The sequence below is a fragment of the Heterodontus francisci genome, chromosome 1 (genome assembly GCF_036365525.1).
Source record: "Heterodontus francisci isolate sHetFra1 chromosome 1, sHetFra1.hap1, whole genome shotgun sequence".
Taxonomy (NCBI): domain Eukaryota; kingdom Metazoa; phylum Chordata; class Chondrichthyes; order Heterodontiformes; family Heterodontidae; genus Heterodontus; species Heterodontus francisci.
The window spans coordinates 233514936-233532232 of record NC_090371.1 but is presented as its reverse complement, the minus strand read 5'-3'; the positions used below and the strand labels follow the sequence as shown (position 1 = coordinate 233532232).

The 17297-nt window shown below is 46.3% G+C and overlaps 1 protein-coding gene across 19 annotated transcripts in view; it reads right to left on the bottom strand.

Moving 5' to 3' along the window:
• Window positions 1–17297, bottom strand: part of map9 (microtubule-associated protein 9) — a 350433-nt gene that overhangs the window by 173131 nt on the left and 160005 nt on the right. For 18 of the 19 annotated variants that reach the window (XR_010975979.1, XR_010975969.1, XR_010975968.1 and 15 more), the window contains one exon: window positions 538–567. The exons of the other annotated variant lie outside the window; for it this stretch is intronic. Coding sequence is in view for 1 of the 18 variants with exons in the window: in XM_068042247.1 (XP_067898348.1) it covers window positions 538–567 (30 nt within the window). In the remaining 17 variants the exon portion in view is untranslated. The remainder of the gene's footprint in view (window positions 1–537; window positions 568–17297) is intronic. 19 annotated transcript variants of the gene reach the window in all.

The window sequence follows — 17297 nt, the reverse complement described above, 5'->3', positions numbered from 1 at the left end:
CCCTGAGCTCCCACATTGAGCAAGAGGAGCATAACACGGGTCTGAGATCTCCTGCCATTTTCAATCTTAAGCTTAAGTTAGTCTTAACTTGGATAAACGAAAAAGGAACGAAAAGTTTTTACCAATCACACGAAAAAAAAAATAGAAAAAGCCTTACCTTATCTGCACACCACCGAGTCCTTTTTTTTGGTTAGAGGAGGAGGGCGGGTGGGAGACACTACAGGTGTGGTGTCTCGGGTTCAACCGCTGCCCAAATATATAGGACTTACTTACCCAGCTGCCACCTCGCTCTCCCTGTCGCCGCTGCAAAAAGAAACCGCCAAAACAAAAAGGTAAGTTTATATAAGTTGTAAACTCACTGACCCAGCTGCCACTCCCCCGTCGCCGCTGCAAAAAGAAACCGCCAAAACAAAAAGGTAAGTTTATATAAGTTGTAAACTCACTTACCCAGCTGCCACCTCGCTCTCCCTGTTGCCGCTGCAAAAAGAAACCGCCAAAACAAAAAGGTAAGTTTATATAAATTGTAAACTCACTTACCCAACTGCCACCTCGCTCTCCCTGTCGCCGCTGCAAAAAGAAACTGATCTTAAAGGTTGGAAATCAAAGCACATTCTAGCATTTCTGAAAGTTAGTTGAAGAGGAAATGAAGAGTGGGTGTATGTGGAGCTGAATTGGCATTGATAAGTTCCTTAGTGGGATACCTCAAAGATCAGTGCTGTTTAGAATGTACATAAATAACATTGAAGTGAGGACAAAAACAAAATGCTCCAAGTTTGGAGATGAAACCAAACTAGGAAGCATGCCACACAACCAGAGATAGGCTGATTTCTGGAACATGGACAGATTTGGGAGCCTACTGAGTGGCAGATGTCATTTAATTTTAACATTTGCAAAGTCATACTTTTGGGATAGGAGACTAAACAACTGGAGTCCAAAATGGCATGATTTTTCTGGTATGGGCACCAGAATTTGAGACACTGTTAAAACATTCTGGAGTCAAATATGTTCCAAAATATACTCTTCCAGAAATCTTGGCATTTACAGCAGAACTGCACCTAATTTGACTTTAGCCGATAGAAGAGGGATCAGTTAATGTATGACTTGTCAAACTAGAAAGTGTTTGTGTTCACAAATTTTATCTGAAATATTATCTTTGACTGAAGCAATTGGAAAAATCATTAAGCTTTCAAGCTGGGAAATATTTTTGTTTCCATTCTTCTGTTGTGGAGCACTTACCACGGAGTTCACCATGGCTACTCCCAAATATGTCCTTATGATGGAGACATAAGAATTGAGATGCAAGCAGTATAAATCTACACCAAAGGAGAAGACCAACTAAGAGTTCCTCTTCTATCAGAATTGATAGATCATGCTGCTTCCACAAGAATGCATCAGAAGAGATTTGCTTAAGAAGGCAACATTGTATTAAAGGGGTTTAAAAGGAACTTTATGTCTCATTGCAACCTGACTTCCAAAAATCCTTTCAAACACAAATAAAATGCATACCTTGGAACATGGGACTTTATAGCAACAAAAGGCTATAGTGTTATTTAGGTGACATAAATAAAACAGGTGCTACATTTTTTTCCACTATCCCTATCCTACTGTGCTGTTCTTAAAGCTATCCTGATACTCCGCTGAGGTATTACCTAATGGCCAGGTGTACCAGTGATGTTTGTTTGCGCTGAGGTATCTTGAGCCTCTTGGGACTAAGGTAAGCCTCGTCTTGGGGCTTCCGAGATCCTAGAGAACATCTAAACAGGTGCTTGGGCAGACTGGTCATGTATCTTGACATCTGCAGAAGCAAGCATCTAAGAAGGCCGGTGGAAATGTGCATGTGAACTGTTAGCAGGACAGAAAACAGCGTCATGTAGCCAAACCACTTATCTTGGATCTGAGTACTGACTGATCAGGAGAGGGCAGAGTTAAAAAAAAATGCTTGCATTTATATGGCAGCTTTCACCACCTCAGGACGTCCCAAAGCACCCCAGATTAGAGTAGTCACAGTCAGAATATAATGTGACAGTAGTGGTTAGATCTTGCAAACCTTGAAAAGTGACAGCCCAAATCTCTAATGACCCCCTAAGGCTTGAAGGCCAGTGGTCAAAGCATCCATATGGGATGCACTGGCTTGTCTGGAAGCTTCTCCATTAGAGCTGACAGATTCAGTTGTTCCTCATGTGGCCCTTTAAGGTAGGTAGTGCTGCATGTCAAAATTTTCTTTGATAATGGTACTGATGATGAAATTAGACACTATTGTGTTTCCTACCAACTGTCTCAGGTCCTCAGGGACCATCCTTTATTTCCACATGTAAGGAGGCATGGGATTCAGGGAAAGTTGGCTGTCTGAATACAAAATTGGCTGGCCCATAGAAGTCAGAGGGTGGTAGTAGATGGAAAGTATTCAGCATGGATCTCGGTGACCAGTGGTGTTCCACAAGGATCTGTTCTGGGACCTCTGCTCTTTGTGATTTTTATAAATGACTTGGATGAGGAAGTGGAAGGCTGGGTTAGCAAGTTTGCCGATGACACGAAGGTTGCTGGAGTTGTGGATAGTGTGGAAGGCTGTTGTAGGTTGCAACAGGATTGACAGGATGCAGAGCTGGGCTGAGAAGTGGCAGATGGAGTTCAACCTGGAAAAGTGTGAAGTGATTCATTTTGGAAGGTCGAATTTGAGTGCGGAATACAGGCTTAAAGACAGGATTCTTGGCAGTGTGGAGGAACAGAGGGATCTTGGGGTCCATGTCCATAGATCGCTCAAAGTTGCCACCCAAGTTGATAGGGTTGTTAAGGCGGCGTATGGTGTGTTGGCTTTCATTAACAGGGGAATTGAGTTTAAGAGCCGCGAGGTTATGCTGCAGCTCTATAAGGCACTGATTCGACCACACTTGGAATATTGTGTTCAGTTCTGGTCGCCTCATTATCGGAAGGATGTGGAATCTTTAGAGTGGGTGCAGAGGAGATTTACCAGGATGCTGCCTGGACTGGAGGGCATGTCCTACGAAGAAAGATTGAGGGAGCTAGGGCTTTTCTCATTGGAGCGAAGAAGGATGAGAGGTGACTTGATCGAGGGGTACAAGATGATGAGAGGCATAGATAGAGTGGATAACCAGAGACTTTTTCCCAGGGTGGAAAGGGCTAGCACCAGGGGGCATAATTCTAAGGTGATTGGAGGAAGGTTTCGGGGAGATGTCAGAGGTAGGTTCTTTACACAGAGTGGTGGGTGCGTGGAATGCGCTGCCAGCGGTGGTAGTAGAAGCAGATACATTAGGGGCATTTAAGCAACTCTTGGATAGGTACATGGATGATAGTAGAATGAAGGGTATATAGGTAGTTTGATCCTAGAGTAGGTTAAAGGTTCGGCACAACATCGTGGGCCGAAGGGCCTGTACTGTGCTGTACTGTTCTACGTTCTAAGTAGGATATTAATCCAACAGCCTTTTTAGAACAGATTCAAAGATCTAAGCCCGAAGCCTATACAGTCAGGGTCTGAATTCTGCGGATCCTCTGTTCCCCACTAGGAGATATCATGCACAACTCTGACTTCCCAGGCAGCCTAGTGTGCTGGGTTTCGCTCAATGAAAAACCCTTACTAGCACTATATACATCCCTCTCGAGCACAGTGAGCTAACAAATGAGGAAAAGCAACAAAAATAAAGAAACTGCAACTAAATAGGTAGCTTAATGGCTGCTTGTGGGATTGTTCTTCCTGCACTGTAAAAGTGCCACTGTGGCATCCCTTCACAAAGTGTGAATGCCCATATCCCCAGCTCCACAGGATATACAGGTACTCCTTGAAGTTTGGACCCCCTTGCTTTGATTTGCTCAGGTTGCCTACTTGCGACAGAGTTGTCATTTCCCTTTAAGCTGCAAGTAACATTTGCGCCACACAAGTGCCAGGCAATGACCATCTCCAACAAGAGAGAATCTAACCATCTCCCCTTGACATTCAATGGCATTACCATCGCTGAATCCCCCACTATCAACATCCTAGGGGCTACCATTGACCAGAAACTGAACTGGAGTAGTCATATAAATACCGTGGCTGCAAGAGCAGGTCAGAGGCTAGGAATCCTGCGGCGAGTAACTCACCTCCTGACTCCCCAAAGCCTGACCACCATCTACACGGCACAAGTCAGGAGTGTGATGGAATACTCTCCACTTGCCTGGATGGGTGCAGCTCCAACACTCAAGAAGCTCGACACCATCCAGAATAAAGCAGCCCGCTTGATTGGCACCCTATCCACAAACATTCACTCCCTCCATCACCAACGCACAGTGGCAGCAGTGTGTACCATCTACAAGATACACTGCAGCAATGCACCAAGGCTCCTTAGACAGCACCTTTCAAACCCGCGACCTCTTACCACCTCAAAGCACAAGAGCAGCAGACGCATGGGAACATCACCACCTGCAAGTTCCCGTCCAAGTCACACACCATCCTGACTTGGAACTATATCGCTGCTCCTTCACTGTCGCTGGGTCAAAATCCTGGAACTCCCTCCCAAACAACAAAGTGGGTGTACCTACCTCACATGGATTGCAGCGGTTCAAGAAGGCAGCTCACCACCACCTTCTCAAGGGCAATTAGGAATGGGCAATAAATGCTGGCATAGCCAGTGACGCCCACATCCCATGAATGAATTAAAAAAAAAGTGAAAAGCTTGAGCACAAAAATCTACCTGCTAGGGGGTAAGGAGACCACAGAGGCAGCTGCTGCACAGCATGGGGGAGGAGATCGTGTGGGATGTCACAGCCAGCAGCCCTGACCCCAGGACATGGCTCCAGTACCACAAGAAATTTAATGAATTGACAAGAGTGGACAAGGCAAGATTCCATTTCGCAAACACTTTTTAATTACTGTACCACCACCACCGCCAAAATCACAACTTCAACACAGTTCATGTAACTATGCACTGACATTACAAACCCCACACTACTGCATCTATCACATGCACTACTCATTCCTCAGGCACACTTCACAGCTCTTCAACCATGTGAGGTATCACACACATAAATACACCTATCAATACACTCATTCACAACCACCATTCTTTCGCAACCACATCTCCATGAGATCACTCCCCTTGAGGAAATAGTGCTGGTCATGATCGGGAGGGTAATGGGAGATGCTTTGGCCAGAGGCAGAGCAGGGAGCATATCGCCTACAGGCATGTGGCCACTCCAGCTTCCTTACAGATGCACAACTATCCCTGACCCCTATTCACCCAAAGCTCCTCACTCCCAAGCTCCATCTGGTCTCATCACACACATCCTTCTATAGTGGCCACAAACTCTGCACCCTAACCCTTCTAGCTTTATCACTGCAAGCTCCCAGGAGTGAGCTCCATCTTGCCCCGTGCCACGGAGAAAGTTCACAATGAACAACAGTCATCTAGCACTCACCTGCCCCTCCTCTTCTAGGATGAACAGAAATATGAGAGGGAGGAAGAATGCACTGCATTGATGCCTACCACTGTGCAGGCACCAACTCAGAGACCGGCACTACATATAGCTTAGAAGAGAGATCCTCACAGTAGGACACACCAGGCACTACCGGGCAGTAGCCACGCAGGATGGAAGGCATACCACAGGTGCCACTTTTCTGGGGGGCAAGGCCATATACTAGTTCTGTTATACAGGAGTCAGATGAGGACCTTGCAGGGCCAAGCTTCAGAAGAAGTCTGTTGGCTGTGAAAAATAAATGTTTGGTGCAATGAATAGACTGCCTAAAAGCCTATGGATTGTGGCTAGGGGGATGGAGGAGTCCACCTCCAGAGCCACCTCTACCTGAGTCCATGACTTAATGCAGAGCTTGGAACCCATGCTCTCCAGCGTGGAGAGGCTGGTCAATTCCAGCCAAAAACCTGTGCAGCCCAATATCATGCAGCATTTGATGACTGAGTTTGCAGTTTCAAGTGCAGTCATTTCAGCTTCCTTGGAATGCCAAATTGCTGCAATGGAAGATCACATAGCTGCCATTATGGCCCTGGGCTCCTCGACTCAGCATCGGGTCTCTGACACTTTGAGACCTGTCTTCCACCAGTGCACTGGGTGGGCTGAAGAGAGGTCCCGAGCAGTGGGAATCATGGAGCAAGATCCTAATGGCCTCTCTCTGAATACCAGTATCGCTGTTCCCTCCCCTGCCACTAAACCATTGCCTTTGCCTGGCAACTAGGCGGACTAAACTGCTGATGCCCATGCTGAGCTGGTGCAGTCTGAGGTGGGACCATCACTGCCCACAGTCCTTCGAGGGCATCCCAGGAGGACATTGGAACCTCTTCAGATTTGCACCTCATAGAAGCACTAGCACTGACATCTAGCCACTAAGTGTAAGCGCCAGGGTGAAAAGTTGAATATTTATCAGTGCTGTTGGTTGTGCCATGTTTACATCCTTTTTCATGCATATAAACAGTGATGATGGTAATTGGCTACTGGTTGAATTGATGGTCTTTTTTATGACGAACAGGTTGAAAGAAATGAATGCAGATGATGAACTGCCTGTTACATCCTAAGTCGTGGAAGGTACATCATGCAGGGCTCTGAAGCATATTTTTCAAAAGCACTCTTCAATTAGATGGTGGCAAGTGCTGCACCCTAGATGCGGTTTATCTACCTGAATGCCCTGGTGCTCCCCTATCCCCTTCCACTTCATCCTCACCTTGACTCTCTGCCACAACTGTTGATGGATTGACAAGCATGCAGCAAATCACCAATAAACTGGACACCCTCTCGGCCGAGTACCGCAGGACACCTCCAGACCGGTTAACGCATCTAAATCTCTGGGTTTGAAGACGCCAGTGGTCTGCTCAATGATATTCGTTGTGGCTGAATGCTTCTCATTGTGTAAATCCTCAGTTGGTGTCCGAGGTTTTCTCAGGGAAGCTATGAGTCATTTTTAAAAAATTCATTGATGGGATGTAGGCGTCGCTGCCCAGGCCAGCATTCATTGCCCATCCCTAATTGCCCATGAGAAGGTGGTGGTGAGCTTATTGAACCGCTGCAGTCCAATTGAGGTAGGTACATCCAAAGTGTTGTTAGAAAGGGAGTTCCAGGATTTTGACCCAGTGACAGTGAAGGACCGGCAATATAGTTCCAAGTCAGGATACTTTGTGGCTTGGAGGGGAACTTGCAGGTGATGGTACGCCCATGCATCTGCTGCCCTTGTCCTTCTAGGTGGCAGAGGTCACAGGTTTGCAAGGTGCTGTCTAAGGACCCTTGGTACAATGCTGTAGTGCATCTTGTAGATGGTACACACTACTATCATTGTGCATCGGTGGTGCAGGGAGTGAATGTTTGTGCATGGAGTGCCAATCAAATATGCTGCATTGTTCTGGATGGTGTCGAGCATCTTGAGTGTTGTTGGAGCACTTGCGCCTTGTAGATGGTGGACAGGCTTTGGGGAGTCAGGAGGTGAGTTACGCGCCACAGAATTCAGAGAACCATAGAAAGAATCATAGAAAGTTTAAAGCGCAGAAAGAGGCCACTTAGCCCATCATGTCTGTGATGGCCGAAAAACAATCCACCTACTCTAATCCCACCTTCCAGTATTTGGTCCGTAACCCTGCAGATTACGGCACTTGAGATGCACATACAGACTCCTTCTGAATGAGTTGAGGGTCTCTGCTTCAACTAACCTTTCAGGCAGTGAGTTCCAGACCCACACCACCCTCTGGGTAAAAAAGGTTTTCCTCATCTCCCCTCTAATTTTTCTACCTATCACTTTAAATCTATGCCCCCTTGTCACTGACCTCTCTGCTAACCTGAATAGACCCTTCACCTCCATTCTATCTAGGCCCCTCAAAATTTTGTACATTTCAATCATATCTCCCCTCAGCCTTCTCTGTTCCAAGGAGAACAACCCCAGCCGATCCAATCTTTCCTCATAGCTGCATTTTTCCAGTCCTGGCAACATCCTCGTAAATCTCCTCTGTACCCTCTCTCATGCAATTACATCCTTTCTAATGTTGAGGTGACCAGAACTGCACACAGTACTCAAGTGGTGGCCTAACCAATGAGTTATACAGTTCCAGCATAACCTCCCTGCTCTTGTATTCTATACCTCAGCTAATAAAAGAAAGGATTCCATATGCCTTCTTAACCACCTTATCAACCTGTCCTGCTACCTTCAGGGATCTGTGGACGTTCACTCCAAGGTCCCTCACTTCCTCTACACTTCTCAGTATTTTCCCATTAATCATGTATTCCTTTGCCTTGTTTGACCTCCCCAAATGCATCACCTCACACCTCTCAAATTGAATTCCATTTGCCACTTTTCTGCCCATCTGACCAGACCATCAATATCTTCCAGCAGCCTACAGCTATTCTCCTCGCTATCTACCACACTGCCAGTCTTTGTGTTGTCTGCAACCTTCTTTATCATGCCCCCTACATTTACATCCAAATCGTTAATATATACCACAAAAAGAGGGGACCCAGTATTAGGTCCTGCGGATTCCTAGCCTCTGACCTGCTCTCATAGTCACGGTATTTATATGGCTACACCAGTTCATTTTCGGGTCAATGCTAACCCGCAGGATGTCGGTAGTGGGGGATTCGGCGATCGTAATGCCGAGGGGAGATGGTTAGATTCTCTCTTGTTGAAGATGGTCATTGCCTGGAACTTGCGTGGTGCCAATGTTAAAAAAAAAGTCATGTCACCTAGTAGCCAGCCATGCACATTGTGTTAGGATTCAGATCTGTGGGATGGATGACTGTCACATTACAAACACATCATGGCAGCTCCCTGGATAGTAGGCATTCACCTGCATGATGTGCTGCCAGTGGTCACAGGAGGTTGAGGGGGGACCTGATTGAGGTGTACAAAATCATGAGAGGTATAGACAGGGTAGATAGCAAGAAGCTTTTTCCCAAAATGGGGGATTCAATTACTAGGGGTTACGAGTTCAAAGTGAGAGGGGAAAAGTTTAGGGGGGATATGCGTGGAAAGTTCTTTACGCAGAGGGTGGTGGGTGCCTGGAATGCATTGCCAGCGGAGGTGGTAGACGCGGGCACGATAGCGTCTTTTAAGATGTATCTAGACAGATACATGAGTGGGCAGGAAGCAAAGAGATACAGACCCTTAGAAAATAGGCGACAGGTTTAGATAGAGGATCTGGATCAGCGCAGGCTTGGAGGGCCGAAGGGCCTGTTCCTGTGCTGTAATTTTCTTTGTTCTTGTTCTTTTGTTCTTTGTACATATTGAGGGAACGGAATAGCTTCCTGTCCTGAACACCTCAGAGTTTAAATGGGGGGCTTGCATGGGCACATGTGTGCATGTTTGCTAGACCATGGGGAATCCTGCAATTCTGTTGAATCCCAGAGTTTTCTGCCTTTGATCTTGTCTGGCGATAGGGAATGATATATAGGCATTCCTCATTGTATAGAGCTACAGTGACCTCCCTTATGCAGAAGTGTGTAGAGAATTATAATATGTGATTAATATCACCCCTGGCAGCCTGGAAGGGTCCAGTAACATAACAGTTAAGTGCTACTGTGATCTTGATTGCCACAGGCAATGGGGCCTGACTGTATTGCGACATGCAGCCTTTGTTTTATAAGGTCACAGATATCTGTAATGACCTCCTCATGCACTGGTCATTGGCCATGTGCTCTCTGAAACCCTGGGTGAACAGGCCCCCTGCTGAGAGCTCTCCTCGTCCTCCTGCCCCTCTCCCCTGCAGCAGCTAGTGCTGCTCTGTTTGGCCTCATCTCCTTCTCTAGTCTCTTGTGCAGACCAAGGGGATCTCGAGCAAGATGCCCATGACCAAGCACTCCATTTCTCCTGGTGACTCCAACAAAGCTTCCAGTAAGGTAGAACAGCACAGCACTCACTCTTTTTAGTGAAGTCCTGAGAGATTGTCACCCCCATGGACTTTACAAGGCTTCTAAAGTAGGTTAAATTTAAATTTCACTTTTCTGCACTACTTAGCAACACAAGACAACCATTTTCTATGGCAGCGATTTTCATCCAGCATGAATGACTATGCCTCTAATGATGGAAATAGGATATATGGCAGCACTACATCATTACCACATCATTTAGGTACTCCCAACCATTTCAGAGCAGTTCGTCTGGAATCAACCAGACATTGTGGCATAAAAGCAGTGGCCTTGAAAACTGGTGGGTCCCTGTCCTATTCTTCTGCCACCTGCTAGAATACTGCCCAACTTTCAAGCAGCAGTTGCACGAAAATACAAAAAAAAAGTCCAAATGCTGGAAATCTGAAATGGGCACAAACATTGCTTGTTCAGCAGCTTGGCAACATCTGTACAGCAGATGGTTAATATTTCTGGCGCATACCCCACTTCAGAACTAAAACTAAAAAACAGCAAACAACTGAAAAAGGGCAGGGGAGAAAAGGAAATGTTAAAATAGATACTCCAATTGCTGAGAAAATGTTAACTGGTTGAATGATCTGCAAATTTCTTCATAGGAAGCTAGGAATCTGTTAAATGATATAAAAACATAACTGAGGCAATTAAAAGGCATTAGTAGAATAAAAGGTACAAATAAATAAGGTCACAAAGTCTGAGATGGATTAATAAATGACAGCCAACACAGATATGTTAAAAGTAAATGGTGTCTGAAAAACTTACTTGAGTTCTTCAGTGTAATAACTGAAAGGGTTGATGAAGGTACTGTTATTGATGTGCATATGGACTTTCAAAAGATCATAATAGACTTGTTCGAAAAATTGAACCTTATTAGAGGACTGTGGATATGAAATTGGCCAAGAGACAGAATGTAGAGAGTAGCGATGAAGTGATGCATTTTGGAAGGAAGAATGAGAGGCCATCTGGACAAAATCTAACAATTTCAAATTGGGTACAGAAACAGAGGGACCTGGGAGTGTACATTCTCACACCTGCAAAGGTGGACAGGACCAGCTGATTTGCTTGTGGAGAAAGAATACAGAAATCATAGCTTTATCAATAGAACTATAGAGTATAAAAGCAAGGAAGCTATGCTGAAGCTTTAGAAATCACTGGTTAGGCCGCAGTTGGAGTGTTGCGTCCAATTCTGGGCACCACATTTTAGGAATGATGTCAAGGCCTTGGAGAGGGTACAGTGGAGATTTAGTAGAATAGTACCAGGGATGAAGGATTTCAGTTATACAGAGACACTGAAGAAGCTGGGATTGTTATGTTCAGAACAAACATTAAAATTATATTTCATAGAGATGTTTCAAAATTATGATGGGTTTTGCAACGGCAGAAAGGGAGAAACTGTTCCCATTGCCAGAAGAGTCGATAATCAGAGGATAAAGATTTAAGATAATTGGCAAAAGAAGTAGAGGAGCAATGAAGAGTCCTTTCCTTACACAATGAGTTTTTATGACAGTAACACAGGAATGGAAGCCGGCCATTTAAGCCCCTTATGCCTGTTCCACCATTCAGTGAGATCAGGGCTGATCTGTGGCCTAACTCCATATACTCACCTTTGTCCCATTTCCCTTAATACTTTAAGTTAACAAGAAATCTATCAATCTCAGGTTTTAAACTTACAATTGATTGAACATCAATTTCTCGTTTGTGGAAGAGAGTTCCAAATTTCTACCACCCTGGTCTGTAGAAGTGTTTCCCAATTTCACTCCTGAAATGTCTGGTTCTAATTTTTAGTGTATTCCCCCTAGCCCTAGACTTCCCAACCAGCGGAAATAGTTTCTCTCTATCTGGCTTATCTGTTCCCCTCATTATCTTGAAAACTTTGATCAAATCACCCCTTAGTCTTTTAAATTCAAAGGAATACAAACGCTTGTTTGTGTAACAGAAGTAAAATACTATGGATGCTGGAAATCTGAAATAAAAACAGAAAATACTCAAGAAGTCTATCTGGCAGTATCTGTGGAGATAGAAAAAGAGTTAACAATTCAGGTCGATGACCTTTCACCTGAGGAAATCAGGGCTTTGTACATCTGTAGCATGGCTTGTATTCCTTTATGTTCTATTCCTCTAGATATGGCCAGCATTCCATTAGCCTGGATGATTATTTTCTGTATCAGTTCATTACTTTTTAATCATCAATGTATTTGGACTCCTAAGTCTCTTTGGATCTCTGCTGTTTCTAGCTTTTCACCATTTAGAAAGTACTCAGTTCTATCTCTTTTTACCCACAAAATGGATGACCTCACATTTGCTTGCAATGAAATCCATTTACCACAAATTTGCCCTTTCACTTAACCTATTAGTAGCTCTCTACGATTTTATGCTTCTATCTCCACTGCTTACAATGCTGCCAATCTTTGCGCTGTCAGCCAACTTGGATATGTAACTTTCCATCTTACCATCTAAGTCATTAATAAATAGCGTGAATAGCTGAAGTCCCAACACAGATCCTTGCGGAACATCTCCAGTCATATCCTGCCAATTAGAGTACCTGGCCATTATCCCTAATCTCTGGGATAAAATTTTGTCTGCTCCCGTTTTCAGGTGCAGGGATATCGATTTACGATCTACCTGTGCCCAATCCCATTGAGGCATGTGGCCCACAAACATCGTGTTGCCTCTCTACCTCATTCCTGCTGTCCCATTTGCCCAATTGTAGCATTCAGTCGAGCGTGACCTGCGCTGCCGATTGGCTGAACACTTAACAGGTAACCTAGCTAGCAGATGTTGCAGCTTGCCTCCAGCTGTTAAAGGCAGCCTGCTCCACGTAAAGGGCAGCTACACTCATTAGAAGGAAGTTTCTTCTGACTGCCTGAAGTGGAATTCGCTGCAAGCGAAAGTAAAAAAATGCAGCACCAGGGAAGAGAGAGGGCTTCCAGATTTATGAATGTGATGCTGGATGCCTTAGTGATGGAGATCAACAGGAAGAGAGAGGCCATGTTTCCATGAGGGCCAAAAGTCCCTCATGGAATAGTTTCCCAAGAGAATGGAGGCAGATAGCAAGGGTCCCAGAGTCTGACCCCAAAGACCTGGCGGCAGTGCCACAAGAAGTGTAATGACCTCACGTGGTGGTCAAGGTCAGTGAATGCATCCTTCAAGAACATCTCATACCCACCACATTAACAATCTCGCAAGCTATTCAAAATGAACCTCACCCCTATCTGCAGTCCATAACAGTCAAGACTCAGATCTAACATAATTTTTTTTTTTTTATTTAGAAATACAGCACTAAAACAGGCCCTTCGGCCCACCGAGTCTGTGCCGACCATCAACCACCCATTTATACTAATCCGACATTAATCCCGTTACCCTCTCACATCCCCACCTTCCCCCTACCACCTACCTATACTAGGGGCAATGTATAATGGCCAATTTACCTATCAACCTGCAAGTCTTTGGCTGTGGGAGGAAACCGGAGCACCCGCCAAAAATCCACGCGGTCACAGGGAGAACTTGCAAACTCCGCACAGGCAGTACCCAGAATCGAACCCGGGTCGCTGGAGCTGTGAGGCTGCGGTGCTAACCACTGCGCCGCCCACCTCACCATCTTGAACCTTCCAATGATGCCAGCCTTACACCTATGTTCTGCAGCCCCTATATACCGCCAACTATTCAGCTTTGGCAGGAACATCAAGCAAAAACAGTGCAGCATAATTATTGTCATTCTTCTCTCTGTCTTGCAGGACCAGATGGCACAAAACTGACAGGAGCAGAGCAGATGCAGTGGGAGACAAGCATACCAACGGTCGCTAAGCCCTACAGAGAAGATGGTGCTCCACATCATGGCTATGACAGCCTGTTGTAACCAGCGTCGTCAAGAACACTGAGTATGATAGCATGTTCCTGACTTATGCCCCTTCTCAACTCCCACCTCACCCTCATCCTGCAGAAGTGCAAGCTACTGATGGTGTGGCCAGGGATCTCTTGATTTCTACCCAAGTCCCGTTCCCTCATCCTGGGGAGGATTTTTAGGACCCATCAGGGGCAGGAACAGAGGCAGGCAGGCACTGAAAATTACTGCACCAACTGCCTTCTGGTTTCACATTGCCGTTCCTGCCACCAGCGACTTTCATCAGATCAGGGGTGAAGCTGGTCCCGGAAACCTGTTCGATTCATCATTAAGGCCAATTAAGCTAGTTAAGAAGCTTGTTGAGAACTCATAGAGGGCCAGTTTGGGATTTTGGCGGGGTGCACAGGTTACACACTGGGTCAGGAGCAGATCAGGTGCATGGAGGCGGCAACACAGCGGGCAGCCAGTCGTGAACGCCCCCTGAAATTAGCTGGCCTGATAAAAGGGAGAATGGCTGAAAGGGGCACAGGTTCTGGCGAGAGTAGTCAAAATGCGGTTGAGCAGTGCAGGTCATCACCTTCCTGGCATTATGGAATCATAAAAGAAAAGGGTAAGGCTTCTGGACAGAACTGGGAGTTCAGCTGAGTGCAAGTAAGGCAACAGCTGGTAATGGGAGCATGACTCTCAGATTTGAGTCTAGTGAGGATGAGGAGCATTATCATCTGCAGGACAGGCAGAGCCACAGGCATGAAGAGGGCAGAAGACGACATGGAGGCCACACCCTCAGCAATAGGATCTACTGCTGAAAACAGAGCCACCTTGTGATGTCGGAGAACCAGCACCGCAGGAGACAGCGACTGTCCTGGCAGATGGTCACCTCTTGGTGGAAGACCTCCCACCTTGCAGCACTGTTTTCCAAATTTTGCCAGTAGCTGTCAAAGTCACTGTGCCCTTGAACTTCTTCGCCACTGCCTCCTTCCAAGAATCAGTTGTGGACCTTGGTGTTTTCTTGTAAACAGCCACACACCCCTGAATCTCACAGGTCAGAAATGCCTTTTTTGCGAGAGCTGGACAGTACATTCAGTTTCAGATAGATGGGGCCTTGCAGGCATAAAGGGCACTGAGTTTCACCTCCATCCCTGGATTCTTCCAAGTGAAGGGCGTGATCAACTACAGCCATGTAGCCATCAAGGCACCTAGTGACAGTCCAGTGAAAATCATCAACAGGAAGGGCTTCCACTCCCCTAAACATTCAGCTGGTCTGCGACCACAATAACAGCTTCCTGCATCTGTGAGTTCACCTTACTGGCAGCTACCTTCATCCTCCAGCAGTCCAGGATGCCGTATTTCTTCATTCCACCACCCAAACTGCATGTATTTATTCTAGGGGACAAGGAATATCCCTTGAAGAGATGGCTCTTCATGAAATCCCGAGACGGAGCACAGAGGCACTACAACCGCAGCAATTTGTTCACAAGGACCACCATCGAGCTACCATTGGAATTCTGAAGTTGCGGTTGCGGTTCCGGTCCCTGGACAGTTGGGTGGTGCCCTGTTGCACATTCCTGTCGTACATTCCTGCAACAGTTTTGCGCATTGTGGTGGTCTGCTGCACTCTCTATAACATGGCCCTCCAGAAAGGTGTGGACATGAAGAGGGTGATGCACTGGAATGACACACTCATCGAAGGAAGAGAAGGAACAGGACAAGGATGTGGAGGGAGGAAGAGGAAGATGCAGAGGACAGGGGTGCCCTGGCTACACAGGGAGGACTGGAGGGTCTCATCAGGATGCCATCTGATCCAGGAACGTTTCAGCTGAGCCCTTGTAACCCATGAAGACAGCATGTTCTGGATCTCACTTTGAGCTGTAGGTGAGAACATTTCCATTGAGGACACAGCCTGGAATAGATCCACTCTTGAATGATGCACATCGGTCCAGAGGTCTCACTGTCCCTCTTCAATCTTGTTTCCCTTCATCACCTCATTCCTCTTTTCACGTTTCGCCATTAAAGAATGGAACCTTACACATCTGGCATCGTGTCACTACTGACATAGTGTTAGAAGAAAGAAAAAGTGCATATTTACAGGTGAGGCAAACTCCAGTGACCCAGTGACTCGTGCTCTACACGAGGTGGTGGCCTCCACTCTCAGCCACTTATATGCAGTGTTCCCCTCGTGGCCTTGAAGCAGGTGGAGACAGCCTGCTGACTTGTCTCTGCTTGCGCCTAGGACCCAGATGGTGATCGCCTTCATTATGGAGGTGCCCGTGGGAGGCAGCCTCCGACACTAGGCCGTGCTGCAAAGATGGTCCCTCAGCCAAGGAGGCTGATGATGATGGTAGCACCCTGTGAGTGGAGGTTCCCTCATCCTCCTTGCTGCCTCCCTCAACACTTGACTGGTGCTCCGGGTGGCTGGAGGGGAGCACTAGTTGGGGCACACTGGCATTCATTCCAAACATCTCTGTGCCATGCTTTCTGTGCATGTCAGTGTGCTTATCCTGCATCCTGAGTGCTGCCTCTCCAGGAGGTTGGCCACTCTCTCAATGGAGGACCTCATGCAGTCAAAGCCCTGAGCCAGGGTCATGCTCATGAGCTGATTGGACCTCTTCATTCTCAGTCCATGACTGTGCACTACCTCAGGGAACTCCAACATGTGGGAACACATCTGTTGCTGCAGGTCTAAGTACTGCCTCCTTTGTTGTGATTCCCGAAGCCCTACATGTGTGCCTGGCTCTGCCGATCCTCCATCCTCTGAGAGGGCTGCCCACAGCTGCCTTAGCCTCTCTTACCTCCTCTTGCTCACTTGTGACAAAATCATCACCAGTGCCATCGGATCTATGCACGTGTGAGGACCAATGAGCTAACTGTATCTGAGCTGATAGAGGGCCCGTTTGTAAGATGTGACATTGCTTCCTCTGATATCTCTGATGCCAGCGCTTGCAGACACAGGAATCCGCCCTTCCCCTTCGATGTCAGAACATGTCGGAGACACAAGAAATGATGTATGTATGTAAAAAGGAAAAGATTAGCAAAGACAATGTGGGTCCATTGCAGGCAGAGACAGGAGAATTTATAATGAGGAATAAGGGAATGGCAGAGAAAATAAACAAATACTTTGTGTCTGCCTTCATGGAGGAAGAGGGGGGAGGCAGTGGCGTAGTGAAAATGCCATTGGTCTAGCAGGCTAGTGCTCTGGGCACATGGGTTTGAATCCCACCGTATAGCAGATGGTGACAATTGAATTCAATTTATAAATCTGGAATTAAAAAGCTAGTCTAATGGTGACCATGAAACCATTGTCGATTGTTGTAAAAACCCATCTAGTTCACTAATGTCCTTTAGGGGAGGAAATCTGCCGTAATTAACTGGTCTGGCCCACATGTGACTCCAGACCCACAGCAACATGGTTGACTCTTAAATGCCCTCTGAAATGGCCTAGCAAGCGACTCAGTTCAAGGGCAATTAGGGATGGGCCAGCAACGCCCACATCCCATGAACAAATAAAAAATACAAAAAACCTCCCAGAAATAGTAGAGAACCAAGGGTCCAGTGAGAATGGGGAACTGAAGGAAATAAGTATCACCAAAAAAGTAGTACTGGAGAAATTAATGGGACTGAA